At 36.1% G+C, this 18,630-nt stretch overlaps 1 protein-coding gene across 1 annotated transcript in view; it reads right to left on the reverse strand.

Annotated features, from left to right (window-relative positions):
- Window positions 1-3,130: 3,130 nt before the first annotated feature.
- The window catches only part of ADCY7 (adenylate cyclase 7), an 85,187-nt gene continuing 69,687 nt past the window's right edge, over window positions 3,131-18,630 (reverse strand). Inside the window, exons 14-24 of the mRNA XM_072422751.1 lie at window positions 18,194-18,278; window positions 17,900-18,037; window positions 17,746-17,814; window positions 17,129-17,295; window positions 15,525-15,612; window positions 13,919-14,077; window positions 12,171-12,317; window positions 11,988-12,095; window positions 10,471-10,585; window positions 9,345-9,469; window positions 3,131-8,494 (exon numbers count right to left, since the gene is read on the reverse strand). Coding sequence (XP_072278852.1) covers window positions 8,348-8,494; window positions 9,345-9,469; window positions 10,471-10,585; window positions 11,988-12,095; window positions 12,171-12,317; window positions 13,919-14,077; window positions 15,525-15,612; window positions 17,129-17,295; window positions 17,746-17,814; window positions 17,900-18,037; window positions 18,194-18,278 — 1,348 coding nt within the window. The 3' untranslated portion in view covers window positions 3,131-8,347. The remainder of the gene's footprint in view (window positions 8,495-9,344; window positions 9,470-10,470; window positions 10,586-11,987; window positions 12,096-12,170; window positions 12,318-13,918; window positions 14,078-15,524; window positions 15,613-17,128; window positions 17,296-17,745; window positions 17,815-17,899; window positions 18,038-18,193; window positions 18,279-18,630) is intronic.

Raw genomic sequence — 18,630 nt, forward strand, 5'->3', positions numbered from 1 at the left:
ACATAGTGAACAACATACGGGTTTTAATTGCAAAAAGCAATTTTAAGGGCACTGTTTTAAAAACAGAGAATCTGACAATTAAAAAGTTTAAAGGAATGTCTGATTCACCGTTTTAAAAATACAGCCCTAAGAGGTTTGTTCAGGATTAAAATGGCGACATCTGAACAGAAAAGGTAAGCATTTTTTTTGCTGGACTACTAGTAATGGGTTAAGAGAAATAAAAAATGTGTACACAAGTTTATAAAGGTGGGTTTTGAGAGCTTGTTTAAATAGGAAATAAGACAAAAGTAGGAGGAAACTTAATGGGATGGGGAAGGCTATTCCAGAGAGGGGTGGCTGTAAAGGAGGGTTAGTGTCGTACATGGGAAGAGGTTATGAGTAAGGAAGTCATTAGCCTCTTGCCAGACAGAGGTAGGCTTGTGGAGTTTTCTTCCTACAAAATTAAAGCTTTAGTTTGTGATGGTGCTGCATGTTCACCAGTGAGCAACAGCTGAAGAAGGCCGTTAAAAACCAAGAGCAGACTTGCCTGGGTATCTGGTTAGGAAAAAGTACAACGTTCTGCATGTGGCCCAGGCAGGATATGTGCATTAGGTGGCGAAAGGCTGCCAGGAGTACAGCATGGCACCATGTGAGATGGGAGGCTGGCTGCTGTAAAGTTAAGCAGATGGAGAGGTTAGAGCTACCACTAGCAATGAAGGTAGCAGGTGAGACTTTTCCTAATTCCCCATCCTAAGTTTTAGGCTGCAACATTGTTAAGTTTCCAACACACTATTCACCTAGCAGTTCCCACAGATTGGTAGATATTTTTTTTTATCATAAGTGTTTCAATGCCTACTATTCATTCCCTCAGTAGTGTTTATGATATAAAAATGCTTAGCACCTGTTTAGCATCTTCCCCCAGTGGCTTGATTATGTTTTTTCACATCTCCAAACTCTCTGCAGTAGGTTTTCCTACAGCTCCCTTTACATTGCTTACATTATAATATGACACCATTTCTTGTCACCAACCCTTTCACTTGCTACATTTTATATCAGCCCTTCTATTCACTGTGTTTTCTCTCAAATCTTAAGACTATCCCCTGACTTTAATGCAAATATTAAATGCCATTATCTCATCTTGAAGATACTATAATGATTTACTATTTATTTATAAAAGACAAACATATAAAGGGGTTCTGTACATTCGTATTCTAAAAATTTCAGACAATTTAAAAATAAAAAAGGGGGAGGACAAATTCACTCTCACCTCTCATCTCAAGCACCTTCTCCGCCTTTTGTAAATGTTGATGGGGACTTTTTTTTTTTTTTTTTTTTTTTAATTTTGGAGCTGCTTAAAAAATTACTCTCCTGGAAAGAAGGTACTAACAGGATTTACAGCAGTAGGCATCACACCTAGAGTCTGCCGATCCTGGTAGACAGCCTTGCTTCTAATGCACATCAACACGGTCTGCATTTTTATTACGCCAGAAAATTCATCAACTATGCATTGGAGAAAACATACTCTCCCTTCCTCACTATTCTTAGAAAGAGAAAATAGGGGGTTGTCCAGAAAAAAAAAAACCAGATATGGACATCCTCGTTTGACATTTTTCTTCTACCATCTTGACTCCATAATTACTCTTCCTAAACTCTACTACCTTTAAAGCCTTACTACTAGCGCTTCTCAGTTACCGGTAGTTTAGCCTTGGTCTCCCTAGTCCTCTTGCCATTTTCTTCATGACACCTACATCTGTTAGTAACTATTGAACCTTCGAATTTAATTGGAGTTCCAATCTAATTTCAATAAGAGACTGCTGTATGAAAAAAAAAAAAAATTCCGATCATTCACGTGTTGCAAATTGTGTTGTTTGTCAGTGTGTGTTTGTAGATATATATACATATATTATGTAAAATACTATCATAAATTACCTCTTACTTGTGCGGGTGCGAGATCGGGTGACGTAGCCTTCTGTTTATGGGTAAAAAAAGGATGCTGATCTCACTGAGAGATTATTATTATTAATAAACAGAATTTATATAGCGCCAACATAATACGCAACGCTGTACATTAAATAGGGGTAGCAAATGACAGACAGTTGCAGACTGTGACACAGGAGGAGAAAAGGACCCTGCCCCGAGGAGCTTACAATCTAGGAGATCTGCATTTTTCCCCTATTGAAAAGAAAGCTCCTTCTGCAAGCAACCTAGAGCCTCCTGGGATGCGTGACTTGGGAAAGGAGCTTCACCCCCCTACCACCACCGTCAAAAAAGAAGGTAATTTTTACATAAAAGGGTTGTTATACCCTTTTATGTAAAGTAAAAATCCTTGTGATAGGATGTCCGCTTTAATCTTTTAGAATAAAAAAAGTTTACTAAAACCTGTCCACACTTTCCCACAATATGTTTATTTAGGAAGGTATAGACAATCATAAATCAAATTATTTTGTATAGGGGGGTTTTCTAAATATAACACAAAAAAATTTTGATGTAATTAGGGATTTTACAAGTGGAAAAACTGCCTTTCACATTTGTACAAATGGTCATTTTAAAACACAAACAGCATTACCAGGAGTCTGGAAAAGTCTGGATTAGGAAAATAATTTTTTTTTATCGGTACTTACAAATGAACCACTTTATTATATAGCCCCTGGTAGAGGGAGTACCACTTGCTGCTGCCCCTATTTTTTTCTCTTTGGGGCTGCCACAGTTAGTATCTCCCCATAGAGGCAACATTTCATGGCAAAAGGTAACAGAAAACACACCACAACTTCACCGAGTTTTAAACCTAGCCTTAACCCGTTGAGTACTATACTGTGGGTATGTAGCAGTGTAGGCAGAAGATAGCTTTTTCTTAATGTTCTCCCAGGGATCATAAGTTTGTAAAACACAGCCACAAACCACCAAGATTATCATTACTGTGCTATTTGACCCTGGATGGTGCCTGAATCAAAATAGTGTCATTCTTCTGGAGAAATAAGTATTACAACGACACGTACTGAACACAAAAACCTATATTAATGCTTGGCCCAGTAGTTGGCTATAGAATTCTAATAAAATATTCCATCATGCAAGAACAGAGCTTTATGACCAGCTGAGCTTATTTTTTTATCGACTGATAAGTTCGAAATCATGCTAAATAATACACAGGTCATTCAGTGTAAAAAGTAAAGCCTGACATACAGGACAATTTTTATTTCCACAGCCAGTCCACAATAAAAACAACATGAATTTACTTAATTACATAGTAATCAGGGATACCGTAGTATCTGGCAATGATCTTGCCTGTGAAAGTATAATAAATAAACAGGACATTACAATAATATGTTAAAAAAAAACAACACTGTGGGTTAACATCTGAAAAACATTGGGTATACAGCAGTTTAAAAAGTACATGTGTACAAAATTTACTTACATACAAAATATGAATTAAGTACCCCTACTGAAAACATAAGGATATTAAAAGTAAAAGCCCCATCAATATATAAAAACAAGAGGTGGTGTGTGGATCGCTTTTACAATCAGTAATTAGCCTTCATCTTTTCCAAAATTGTTACAGGTGTAATATTGCCAATCCTACATATGCCTGGTGTTGCTTGGGTTTAGCTGTAATAATACGGGATCCTTTGTCTTGAGACATTATAAACTTTTAAGCTACCCATTCAACATTATTGTCCATAAGTAACCATGATACACTAAAGTGCCCATAAACATTATTTTTTTGTTTATGAGCAGGTCCAAATGTTAGCAGACACTTTTGCTGCCTAATCTCACAAACAGTGGTGGGTTTTGATCTTCCTGATAAATATAATATATTCTTCCGAGAACAGCCCAGTGCTTGGGGTGCTTACCTAAAGCCATGCACACTTTTACAGGTCTGTGCTCACATTGGCAATAAAAATGTATGGTTTCTAATGCCCAATAGTTATGTTATATTGATCTAAGGTTTAACAACCCTTCATCACCCTGTGCACCCTATTGCCTTTTAAAGTGTAAAAAAAGGAAGGAAAACTAAAATATCTGTCTACAAAAATTACTGGACTATGTCCATTATATGCCTCAGTATTTGGTCCCGTGATCTTTTGAATAAGTGGGTCTGACCCTTAATGTGACCAAGAACATCAAAAAATTTGGTCCCATGGCCTATCTAATTTTGGATGCTCCTCTGAGGCATCATGCCCACACAGCCAGCTACAGTGAAATCCCAGAACTATAGTTTCATCATAGATTTGTTGTGTCTTTATTTGTTTTAGTTACTTAAGTGCATACATTGTGGTGAGTTTTTCATTAAATTTTTTTTCACAACATGTATAAATTTTTTATTTTATATATTTAAAAAAAATGAGTGACTAGGGAGCACTAGAAATATGTATGGAGACAGAAAAGTAGTAGCAGGTTTGCTGCTGTACCGTTTTGTCTCACTGAAAATTCAGACCGAGCTGTTTTATAGGAGATGTGTCACGACCTTATATTTTACCAGCTGCAGCTTTCCAGGTCTGTAAGAATCAAGCGTTAATCCAAAGGCTGTAAAAAGATTTTAAAAAACATGAAACGAAGCACAGTGCTGCAATTGCTGGATAAAAAAATAAACATTATAATAAAACATTTCTTTCAAAACCAGATTAAAACCAAATAAAAATTAAAAAAAAATGTAGTCCTAGCCATAATAAGAAAATATATACAAAACCAATGTGGTATTCCCTTTAAGGCAATAGGATAGACAGGGCTTAACGCCTATTTTACTGTTTCTTTTACAAAGCTGGGACCTGTAACATGCAGTAATTATACATTTATTTTCATTAGTTTGGTCCAGTGTTTCCCAACCATGAAGCTGCAAGTTTTCACTTAGAGAAAGAAGTGTAATAAATTATTAATAATTAATGAATATATATACTAAAGTATGTGGAAATATTAAATACAGGTAGTACCGGGTTACATACGAGATAGGGACTGTGGATTTGTTCTTAAGTTGAATTTGTATGTAAGTCAGAACAGGTACATTATTAATAAATGCAATTGGGACAGATGTTTGTCTCAACATATTATTAGACAGCGTGGTGTCAAGTTACTGTATAAAATTTCCAAAGCTGTGATTTAATAAGCAAAAAGAAACAACTGCAGGGTTTGTCTTGGTCATTAAAGAGTTGCAGGAGATTGCTGGACAGCTCAGCCCTTAGGATCACCCACAACCTCAGCTGTGTTTAGCAAAAGATCTCTTCTGCAAGTCATACGAACTGCCCTTTTTCACCCCATCAAGCCTTCGTCATGCACAGGAGTGAGCAGGGAAGCCCCATTCTTATCTAAGAGTCATCTATATGTTGGATGTCCTTAACTCGGGGACTACCTGTATTTAGTTGATTACTGAGAGAAGTAGTTGATAAGCACAGGTGAAGTCAAATTGTAAGTAAACTTAGCACACAATTTGAGTGTATACTCTCATTTAGATCTACCAAAAAGAACAATGGCTACCCGAATAGATAAAAAGCTATATGGTAGATCCTCCTACATCATGTGCAGTGATTGTGCAGTCAGATTGCAACATATATGGGGAGCTATACAGCATATCACCTTACTGGGCATTGTTCCTCAATATTTAAGTCTGCTTGCGCTTCTGGTTATACCTTCAATAGAACTAATTGTCCTCTGTATGTGGGTTATATAGTTATTGAATTTTACATCTACCTCAAAACACATAAATCAATGATTTTTAGTTTTCTTATGTTTTAGCTTGATCCAATGTATGAAAAAATAATAATTGGTGGTTTATCATCATTTGCCTTATAGCTCAATACAATGTGGTGCACCATGATCCTGTAATACTGAATTTAATTTATAATGTACAAATTCTATACTTTTACAATTACAAACTAGTAAAATATAAATTTATTTACTATTTAACCTGCCTTATGAGCACCTATTGCTTGCTTATCACAGTCCAATGCCAGGATTCAGAGGGTATATTGACCTGAATAAGTGAATGCATACAAGCACTGAGAAAAACTTTTTGTTGAATTGGGCAGCACCTGCACTATAATTAAACACACTGCAGCCCCAATGTGTTTCATTAGATGTCTCCCCTTTTCTACAAAAGAATACAATCAGAATTTAAAACAAAAAGTCTCATATTTGTTACAGTTACTCTCTAGCCACCAGCTATAGAAATACAAAATGGTGAAGCCAATTGGTTGGTAGGGCAGAAATACAAAACCTTTTCCAACCTTTTGCAAATGGGTTACTTGTTGTTTCTGGCTTTCAATGGGCGTTATTGAACATCAGTGCATGTACTGCATCTATCTAAAGAGGTACAAAGGGAGATTATCAAACAGAGATCTCCATTTGGCATTAACCAAAGTGGTTTATGAACTGCAAAAATTGAAAACAAGTCAAAAGCTCCCTCTCTAAACAAAAAGTTTAGGAAAAGGTAATTATATTATATTTAAAAGTAAAAAATAAATTGTTTCTTCTAATCATCTATCACCTTCATTTAATACTCAATGCTTATTAAGGAGTGGAACCAAGATAGACTGAAATGTGGTAACAGGTTTACATGTTATGAATATTAAATTTAAAACCAAATACATACTTTTTATACATCCTACAATAATTATCTAAAGCATTGAGGAATTTTCAGGAAAGCACTAGTAATCACATTTAGAAGAATCTGCATATTCAGTGCAACTTAGAAAAATACAATCACTGCAATATGTTCAAGTGTGGCTTAACAAATATTTGCTGCTTTTCATTTAAACAGCCACAGGCACATATTAAATTAAAAAGTGCATTTTCCAGGACCTCTGAAGACAATCCTAGGTACTTTGTTAGAAATAGAAATTATGCTTTTTTTTTTTTTTTTGAATCAACCACTGCCAAGATTTGCAACATTAAGGGGCTTGTAACCTAAAGCCCCTTAACGTTGGAAAAAAAATTCAGGCATCATAGCACTTATATGTATGGCCTGTTGCAGCCAATATTTGTCTTATACAGCTGTCACTAGTGCCTGTAGTATCCAACACTTTTAGATAAGTAGGATGCCTGTTTCTCCCTTTTTTGCACTGTGGCTTCTCCCACTGGCTGTTACCTTGCCTACTAAACAACCTGCTTGCTAAACATCCTGGGAAGACAATAGTGGAGGCAACAAAAGTTGTGTCCACAGCTCTGCGCTACTGTCCCCCTGGATGTTTAGCAAGCAGGTCTGAGCCTGCGATGGGAGAGTGGGCAGGTTGTGTCCATATGCGGGACAGAGCCATGGACCACCAAAATCTTCTCGTGGACCACCAGTGGTCTGCAGACCACCAGTTGGCGACCGCTGCTTCGGAAGAAATCACTATACGGCAATGAATAATGTTATTTAAACCGTGGACTCCTATATGTTAAGAAAATGTATTAAATATTATAATTTTAAAGGCAGTCTCTGGTTTGAATTTAGCATCAGTATTACTTTGATTTGATATAAATATTGGTTATACTGGTTATACTCAACCCAATGTTAAATTATGTAAGTTTTATGCATGGCTTCTGTTTTTATGGACAGATCTTGCTTGCACTCCGTATTTCCTGTACTAAAGTTACATTAAAGAAAATGCTGTTCTTATGAACTTTTCAAGTCAGAGGGTTAGCAATACCAGGCCCGATGGCCGGATGTGTTGAACTCTCCCTCCTCATGTACTTGTCTGTAATAGATTTAGTTATATCCGCGCTAGACTCTTGTTCCATCATCACAATGTGCCATTTTTAAGGCAGGGAGATATTGAGCAATAACAAAGTAAGACAGAATATATAAAAACTCACTTGGTGCACAGGATTGAGAAGAACACACAGTTCTACCTAAAACATTTACTCTTGGATTTGGAGAGTTTTAGTTTTGCTTTTACAACTCCTTCAAAGGTCTGTAGTAATTGTGTGTGTTCATGAATTCTGCATATTGTCATTGCCTTCTACTGGCTGGAGCTGCAGTTCAGTTAGCTTTCTCATCCATCTTAGACTTCTTGCCGTCACATTGCTATTAGCCATAATTACTTTTTTCCAAATTACCTTTATCAATGTCTCTCTTACTTCAAAAGGCATATTTTTTGAGTACAAGGTGCAGTTTAGGAATCAGAGAGTTGTAGCTGCATTATAGTCGTATGTCTACTTAAATTGACCCATGGATGGGCCCGAACTTCCACAATTTTCAGCCTTCACTGTAAACACTGTATTTCTGACAATTGTTGATGTGTCTTCTCCATACTGACAAGCAAAGTATTGGCAGTCTATGTAAAACATCCTCCAATATTTTGCTATTGGAATAGGAGCTTCATCAACAGATGTGTCAATATCTTCATATAAAATTAGGCAGCAGGTATGTTTTCACAAAGTCAAATCAGACGCTGGTTTAGTTCATTCCAATGCTCTGACATTTGGCCGTGTCTGTACAAACAAAGTAAGTCCGCAATTCTCCCTTTCCTTTAACATTGATTAGTCCTCTGCATTCACATGAATATCCAAGACCTTCTAAAATTCGACATGTCTCCTCTGTTACCTGCAAAAGACAGTACATAGGTCAGGAAAAACAGAAACATAAGTATTTTAAATACCTTAAATATAACTCACTACTTTGTCTGTTGAGGGCAAAGTGGCAGGTACTCTTGTTAGAACATCCCCACCCACTAGAGTATTCAACTTTCTTCTCCCACCCAGGAGCCTTGTATAGGCGAAGTGGGCACATGATTATAAAGAAGATTATACTTTAAATGACAATTTTTTTTTGACGTACAAGATAACCTTATATCTAGGTATCTCCCAGTGATCCTTAGCACTCTGCATATGAAGTTGTAGATAATATTGTTTTTCACTATGTCACACTTGGACAGCACATTTGCTGTACAAATCCTGTTAAAAATCTTTTACTTTTAATCTTTCACTGTATGTAATAATTGTTGCAATCAATAAATTTGTAATTTATTTTGTTTTTTGCTACCAAATTAACAACTGACCTTACGATACCTTACTAAGGTTGACTATTTCTGTATTTTTAAGATTCCCAAAAAACTCTGGATTGGTTTGCATTCAGTTATTTGTGGATGGCCCAATGTAAATTGTTTGACACCAAAAGTGACAAAACAAAGTTCTAAAAAAACACATAAAATTTGTCATTTACCCCCCTCACCCACTAAACACAGTTTACCCTGCTTACTACTGAATTCGTTGAATAAACATTTACCATTTTCTTACAATAGAAAGCTTCTGTTGTCTTTTAATAACTATTATATATGATATATCTGCTGCCAATATAGCTACATGTAATTTACCGGCATTTTACAATTACATTGTCCATTGTACAAAAGAAAGTGGAATTTATTACAGTGATTTCGCCTCAGTTGAAAAATTACCTGAATTTTCCCAAGCTCCCCCATGCTCTCCATTCTGCTCGCAACATTCACAGTATTCCCCCAGATGTCATACTGAGGTTTCCTAGCTCCAATAACTCCAGCAATAACTGGCCCATGGTTTATACCTAAAAGAAGAAATAGGTTATAATATATTCTAAACTCTTGGGTTCCTCCATAAGTTTCCAGGGTGTTCTTTGAGTTTTAGTGGATTGATACATCAGATGGTGCCTGCATCATAAGTGTGCACAGGGGCTCTTCACTGATTCACAATGATGGGCTATTCCTCTCACTGCCCAACAACAATAAGGTATATATCAAGCAAAAAAAATAAAAAAGAAAGCTATAAAAAACATCTAAGTAATGCAAACCCTTTCCCTAATGTTTAACTAGATGAACTAGGAGTTCTAATTATACTTAATATTATACTAATTATACTTATACCATAACACAAGTGTGCACAAGGCAGTACTGACTTTTAAACATTAAGAGGTTTCCTTTTGTTCTTTGAACAAATATAACAAAATACTTTCAATGGATCAGAAAAGTAACAAATATCAGCAAAGCTAAAAAAAAAAGTGATTTCAATTTATTTTAATTCTAAACTTATCAAATCACACAAATCTATTGATTAACACATCCCCTGATTGATGGAATAATCACTCTCTTGGTCTTCAAAATCTTTCCTAATCATAATATTGCCTTTTTTAAAACTTTTGAACAGATGATCATACAGTTCTAGACAAACACAGTTTATTACCTTATAGATGACACACAAAAAAACATATGTGTGTTTATATATATATATATATATATATATATATATATATATATATATATATATATATACACATACACACACACAATAAAAATAATACAGTAAGATAAAAGATAAATATTCATGTAATGCCTCCTCTATTGCCAACTAGAGCATCAGTAGAGTTATGTAGTGCATGGGAAAACAGTGACAGAAAGAAGAACAGCAGACATGCATGCGTAGCATAACACGTGGCAAACCATGGCTAGAAACACGGACACATGCATATAATTTCCACTGAACCGAAACAACCTATAAAGAGATTTTAGCAACTATCATATACTTGAAAGTAATTTACATTCAGCAACATACCAACACGAAGGCGGAAATTATTGAAGGAGTGTCTGTTGATTCCATCTAGCTTCTGCATTAAAGCCATGGCAAATTCAACAGTGATTCCTATTTGAGCGTTCTGTTTTTCTTGGTCCTAAAATAAAAAGTAACAGCGACCCGCAGTTTTATTATAATTAAATTATTTTCTAAGTTCCCCAATTAATATTTTCCTAATTAAAAATGAATTCCCTTTACAGGTATTACTTCTTCAATACAGGTTTAGTTTAAAACAGATATGTAAAGTAACATTATTATGATGTTGTATTATATACAATTTAGCTAGTTTTAGGTAAACGTTACATATTACACTGTACATGTATATATTGATAAAAGCTTTGTCGTTTGTATTTATTTTTTAGAAAAATGTAGGTTATTGGAATATCGAAGGATGTAGAAAATGATGGAAATTACTTTAATTCTGTAGGATCTCTAATTTCATAAAATACGGGTATTCCCTGGGTTACATACGAGATAGGGACTGTAGGTTTGTTCTTAAGTTGAATTTGCATGTAAGTCGGAACAGGTAGATTATTTTAATAAATGTAATTAGCACAGATGTTTGTCCCAACATATTATTAGGCAGCATGGTGTCAGTTACTGTATAAAATCCTCACTGTGATTTAATCACAAACAAAGCAAGAAAAAAAAAAAAACTTTATGGAGCCTAGACATTCGTTAAATTCTGGAGCAAGCTGCACTTTATTTTTGCAAAAAGAAACAACTGCAGAGTTTGTCTTGGTCATAAAGAGTTACAAGATGTTGCAGAAGAGCTCAGTCTCAGTTGTGTGTAGCAAAAGATTTCATCTGCAAGACATGCAAACTGCCCACCTCCCCCCTTCAAGCTTCTGTCCTGCACACAGACAAGTGGAAAAGCCCCATTCCTATCTAGGAGTTGTCTGTATGTCAAATGCCTTAACTCGGGGACTTTCTGTATATGATTTTAGAAGTAATAAAGGAAGTATAAAAAAAGTATTGTGTGTTTTATTGGTACAAGTTCAAAAACAAATAGATAAATAAATTGGCCCAAGGTTCTAAATGTAAAAATGACTAAAAAAGGAACAAAAATGCACCAAGGATAATTATCCAATCACCACTACCCGTCTAAAACAATAAATAGGCAATTAATATGAATAGATTTACAAAAGTTAAAGTCAGCCTAATACATTTCAGGTGCATCAAAGTAAAAGATGAGCACAATCTTACTGTCTTTTTTTTCCCATTGTGGCAATGCAGCGACGATCTACCAACTCCAACCTACCTAAACCTATGCAATCAGGAAAATGTTTGCTCTATGTTGATTGCCCTGGATGTGACTCAGCAAATATCCTGTTAGATTTCCTTTGCAAAAAAGAGATCCGTGCTTCCCCAGAGGATGTAACTTTGCAGAAAACAAACTGTAAGACTTTGAACACCTTTTGTTTAAATGCACCTGGAATGTATTTAGCCATTTTAAACAAAGAGATCAGCTGGGCTTTAAATATCCAAAGCAGTATTACCTGATTACTTTCTTGCCCAGGAGTTACAATTAGTCCAGTTGCTGCCATGTAGGTACTTCCAATTGTCTTGATTTTCTCCACTGCACTAAACTTTGGTTTCATTAGAAGCTATTAAAATATTTTGTGTTAGTAAATCTCAATTTAAAGGATTCTAAACAACTAATAAGATAACATAAGACATACCTCATCAAAGTCAGCAATGATCTCATTTAAAAGCCGCAGACATTCTAGACCCTCCTTGTTAACATCACACTCTGTGTAGAAGACTTTAAACTCTGGTACTGATGCAAACATTACGCAGACACAGTCATATGATTGATGATACAGATCCTGCCAAAAAACGATAACTCTTTTACATTAAAAGGATTTACAACTTACAGTATTGTAAAAGGATTTACGATCTATTAAATGAGGCAGTGCAATTATATTACAAAACATTATAATATAAATTTGTACTTGAAGTTTTGAGTTGCTACACTATTTCTTCTGGTCTCCCTGTAGCTGATCTTTTTCCCCATTACATCCCTTGTTCTGAATGGTGTCTTTGGCAGCTACAATCTTGGCACGGCTTAGCCACCACTTGCCAGAGCCATCAGCAATGAGATCAATAGGCAGTACAGTAGGGATATCAATAAAATATTTTTCCCCATCCTATAAAACTAGCAGTAGAGCCTTAGAATTAATGCTATAAATATACAGCTATGAAGCTGTTGGCAAAGGAATGCCTGGGCATACTCATATACAATTAGACTAGGTACATTCTTCAGGGTACTTCTTAGGCACACAATTATTTCTAGATCCTACAACATAACAAATCTTTACTCTTTAATTTCAGGTGCACTTTAATGATAAAAAATGTAAATTGTACTCATGCTGCAGTTACTTTTACAGAGAATTTTTCTAACTTTTAACCACAACGTGCTCATTAGAATTTGCAATTGGACCCTCTCTCCACTGCTAACTGTCTCACCTGTTAGAAAAGCAAAGCACCTCTAATTTTAAGAACATCTTGTGGACATTTTGTTAGAGTGGATATATGCTACTAATAGCAGTTCTCTCACTAACACCCGTACCCTACCTAACCCACTCCATGATGCCGATGCTTCTCTCTATACATAAAAACTTTATATATAACTAAAAACTAGATGCTTTTCTAAAAGCACAGAATATAACTGGGTATTAAGGCTTTAAAGTATAATAACAGTGACTGTTGATCCAGGGAACATCCGATTAACTCATGGAATCAGAAAGGATTTTTTTTCCCCTGTTGAAGCAAATTGTACCAGGGTTTTTTTTTGCCTTCCTCTGGAGCAACGATGTCTTATAAGGGTTTTATATCTGGGATATGTTTATTTCCCTAGTGTTTGAACTTGATGGATGGATGTTTTTTTTCAACCTAACCTACTGCGTAACTAAGCTCTGAAACATCAATAAGTATACAAAAAAAAAAACAAAAAAAAAAGAGAGAGGATCTAGCCCAGGGGTCGGCAAAGTTTTATAGCCACTATGGCCATTTATGGGGTGAGCGGGACCACACTAGGCCGGACCCGCCCCAATGGCTCTGCCAACCACCAGGGAACACCCCCTGAAGTGAAATCTCTCTCCTCTGTATGGATTGCGGAGGAGAGGGATTTACCTTCAGGGAGCTTTCCCTATTTACCATGGCGGCGGCTCCGGAGCTCCAGCGGCTCCGGTAGTTCCTAACTCCCCCTGGCGTTAGGCCAGAACAAACTACCGGCTAGGCCGTATCTGGCCTAAAGGCTGGAGTTTGCCGACCCCTGATATAGCCTATAAACCATCATAGATGCTGACTAATTCCTTACTATAGGTAAACTGCCTGTATTATAAAGGGGTCAGCCTTGCTCATTTTCTTTATTTCACTGGATGCAATTGGTAGTGTCTTTCTTTTGTACATTTTACACAATTCCTACCTCATTCATTTTGTTGCCGACAACAAAATAGGCAGCCACATGGGCAGGAAGTACATTTTCTAATAGAAGTCGGTTAAGATTTTCCATGGTTTCAATCTCTTCATCCTCTTTCCTGAACTTCTTTTTCCATAAGCAGTCTAATCTGGAGTAATAGTCCACCTTAACACAAAGGGAATTAGGCTTAATGTTTGCATATAGCAGAAACGTAAAAAGTACATACTAAAAGATATACAGTAGAACCTCGGTTATCCGGCACCCACAGGGAATGGCTGATACTGGATAAGTGAAGTTTCTGGTTAACTGAGGTTACTCTGAAACTGAAGTTTCTCAGCTATTCAGCATTAGACTTAAATGGGGAGACATGTCCCCATTCACCTCTAGTGCTGAATGGCGGAGAAAAGGGAAACCCTGATGACGCTTGAGCCGCCTTTTATCAGCCAATCACAGAGTGGAGCAATCAGAGGAGCCCTGCTCTGCTCTCCTGATTGCTCCCTCAGCCCTAGCAGAGCTGTGTGTTATTGTGGTATGTGTTTTTGGATGCAGAAGACATGCCACAGCTCTGCTAGGGATGCAGGAGCAATTAAGAAAGTGGAGCTGTCTGTTGCTGGTTATTTGAGTTTTCCCGTTATCGGAGTTCCGGATAACCAGGGTTCTACTGTAAATAAATACTTATAATGTACATACACAAACACACAACTATAAATCTGTATCCTTATGCATTATTAGTAATAGTTTTTGCCTCAATCTCTTTAGCCCGACTACACATAATTCACAAATCTTATCTGTTATCACCTAACAACATGGACTTTTTATTCAAACTTGTCCACCTCTCAAAGAGTGACAAAGTATCGATAAATTGTACCCAATATTCAGGGCTGGTTGACATGGGCCAATTTACACTTCTGATAAAATCAAATAAAATAATTAGAATACCCAGAATTTATAATTGATTCCAACTCAATTTGCTATATTTTGGGACTGATGACTGAAGATAAATCAATAAAATGATCAGACCAGAAGGTCGAGAGCAAAACAGAGCATTGTAGTTCCTCTGGTCATCTCCACTTCATACTGCTTACTTGGTTGTTAAGATTTTTATTATATTTCTAAATATCATACTTATTCTTAATTCACAGGCATAAACATCAGGGCATATGCAAGATGGTGATTTCTAAAGTAAAGATGGATCTTACTATTAGGTTTTAAAGATAGGTAAAGCCTGCTTCAATTACCATAGAAGCAATACAAAGTATAGTTTTAGGTGTTAATAGTTAACTTTTTTTGTAAACCCTGTTAGATTACAATGGCAGAGCATTTTGAAAGAAGAAATGCTAAATATTTTGGTATACTAGATTTTGAGTTGAGGCTATGTTTGCACCAGGAACAAGTTCTCTTCTTCTTCTCCTAAAATACACAGGTAAAGAAAACTCCCACAAGAAATGCTGACCGTGCTAGAAATTTACATTATGGAATATGAAGCTACCTTATTTTTGATATACTCTATACAATTACAACATACATACCATGTATACTATTATAATAAAATACCATTACTGTAGTTAGATGTGATTGCTATATATTTTGCACAGAATATCCTATTGCTCACCTGTCTTGCCAATAACACCAATATTAGGAAAAATAAGGACAGATAGAAGCAGGACATCCTTTGTGGGTCTTCCAGAATGCCCACAGAACTATGATAAGAAAACAAAAACATCAATGTTTAAAACTGATCAAACACTATCTTATAGTAGACAACAACTGTCTAAGACTCTATAAGCAGAACCAGAATTTGTTTTTTTATTAATTATTGAATTCCAAAAACTATGTATCTGTAACCATAAATTCCAAGTATCAGCTGGACATAAGAGCTGTCAGCTCACATGCCATATGCATTAGTGTACGTGACAGGACAAAACGTCTATTAGAATATCAGCAGAATTTTAGAAGCAGATTATTCAACTGTGTTAAAAATAAATAAAATCTGCCATATCTTAGAAACACAAATGCATACCAATGCATTTTAGTTCTTCATTTTAATCAATATGATCAGGCATGTTTACTAATCTTTATTTAATTATCTTAATGCAGGATACTGATGTGTACTCAACATATACATATAAATATCTAAGAATACAGGGCAATACAGGTGATGAATGGGGACTTGTCCCCATTCACCACCTTTAGTGCCCTGTATTCTTAGATAGAAAGACTATCTAAGAATACATAGTACAGTGCTGCAACTGCAATTGCGGTTGCCGTGCTGTACTTCTACTATGTATTCTTGGATAGTGCCCTGTATCCTTAGATAGAGAAACTCTATCTAAGAATACACAGTACAGCGCTGCAACTGCAATCGCAGTTGCCGTGCTGTGCTTCTACTATGTATTCTTGGATAGAGATTCTCTGTCTAAGGATACAGGGCACTAAAGGTGATAAATGGGGACAAGTCCCCATTCATCACCTGTACTGCCTGGACATTTTGCCCCAATGTTTTGCCCCAATGTTCGGGGGCATGACTTCAATGGGGTTCGGGCTCAAGTTTGGGTCCCAAACTTCCAGGTGTCCGCTCATCCCTATTCCTTAATACAGTCTAAGGTCAATTTTGAGGGGGGTAACTAATTAACCTATCTGCATGTTTTTGGAATGTGGGAGGAAACCCACACAAACACAGGGAGAACCTGCAAACTCCATGCAGATAGTGTCCTGGCTGAGATTTGAACCTGGGACCCAGCTCTGCAAAGGCCTAGAGTGCTAATCTCTGAGCCACCGTGCTGAGCAATTAGGAAATGTGATTCTGAGAAGGTTTGCCATTTTTTGCATTCTGTGTCCTGTTATATCAGAAAAAAAATGATGCTTCTATTCAGTAATAAAGTGACCTTCCTGGGCTACATCTGTTAAGCATTGTTTTATATTGCCCCACTCCTTACCAAAAATGAATACTCTTAATATAAAATGCCATAATATTGCTAAATATCTAAACAGAGAACATAAGAAATATATCATTTACATTTATAATATATTATAGTTGGTAAGGTACTTCTCACACATACTCTGCAATAAATTGCATTTAACATAATGCATGAAGAATTCCCTTTTCCCTGTGGCACTGGAGAAACACTTCTTGCTAACCATTGCACAATAAAAATATTTACTTACTGAATGATTGAACCAAACAATGCTGTTGCAGAGGACCGTTTATACTCTTACCTGTTGCGAGGTGGTGAAGCACTTTTGAACAAGGCAGAATGCGTATGAAAGATGATGACATTGTACACTATGAAGGCAGCAGACAGGAGGAGCATCTTCAACTCGAAGCTCATTCTCAGAAACACTGAGCATGCAATAAAACCCAAAATGCAGCAGTATATGTAATACTAGAACAAAAAATAAAATCCAATCACTGAGCATGCAATGAGACCCAAATAACAGCAGTATATGTAATACTAAAACAAAAGTTCTAGCAGAATCTAATCACATTTCTGTTTTTTTGAAAAGGAGCTACAGAACTAAAAATACAGATAAAGACAACATGTCATACAAATACAACTATATGGCATATTAATACCTACAAATGTAAAATATATATTTCTAACAGTAAGTGAACACTGTGAATGTACACAAATTGGTCCATTAAATAGGTTTTCTCCAAGTTCATTGAGAGACATAGCCAGAGCCAAAAATCATTATCAGTGGTAATAGAATTGATTGGTAATGATCTATAGATCTAGTTGTGTCCCTAATAAATGATAGACAAAGCGTAAATGTATACAGAGATGCATGATATAATCTTAGTTTCTCTTACATTAAACTGTGGAATAACTTACTGGTAAGCCTTGACAATTGTCTTTGCCTATGATGGAACCATTGCATTTCTGAAGAGTTTGGTCTAAAGGCTGAAGAACACAGAAAAATATTACTTATATAATAGTGAGGTTTTAACAGTCCATAATGTTGAAAGATTTCAATAGAAGTGCTTACCAAATTAAAAATTGCAATTACTAGTAGTGCTGCTATAGTCAACATAGCCAGTGGAACCCTCACTATAGGTTTCGTCTCCACCATTTCTGCTATGGAGCACAGGGAATGGGACATAGGAGAACTTTCCCCACAGAATCTCTGGAAAACACAGACAATCTTTTATTACTTTTGAATACATACAAACTACCAGTGGACTAATTTAAAAAACTGGTGCAAAGAAAACCAGTACGAGTGTTGCTCCAGTTTTTGTAAATCATTTCTATTGACAAATTGGTTAGCAAAGTGCACACTTACCACACATTTGTCTGCATAGCAAATAAGCAACACGCAAAGGATTATCAAGGACACCACAGCAAATGAAACACCTAGCCTCACACTCCTGCAAGACACAAAGATGACAATATTTTATGAAACTCAACAGTTGCTTGGCACTTGGAAACTTGTGCCTAAATCTGAAAACCGAAAATCTAACCCTATTCTGTTCTACAAATTAAACAGCTAAACATTTTTTGTCAAGACACCTACTGTACACATAGGCTGTGAGCCTTGGATGCCTATTGACTAGTGTTGATGTTCGTATTCGGGTTGTCCCTATATTCGACCCGAATATGGCTGTTCGAATTCGGGTATACCTGAACCGAATTTTGCTGCATTCGACAGCAAAAATTCGGGAGGAAAAAAAAAAAAATTTTTTTTTTTTTTAATTATTTATTTCGTTTCTGTTTTTTATT

This window comes from Pyxicephalus adspersus, chromosome 9, assembly GCF_032062135.1.
Source record: "Pyxicephalus adspersus chromosome 9, UCB_Pads_2.0, whole genome shotgun sequence".
NCBI lineage: Eukaryota > Metazoa > Chordata > Amphibia > Anura > Pyxicephalidae > Pyxicephalus > Pyxicephalus adspersus.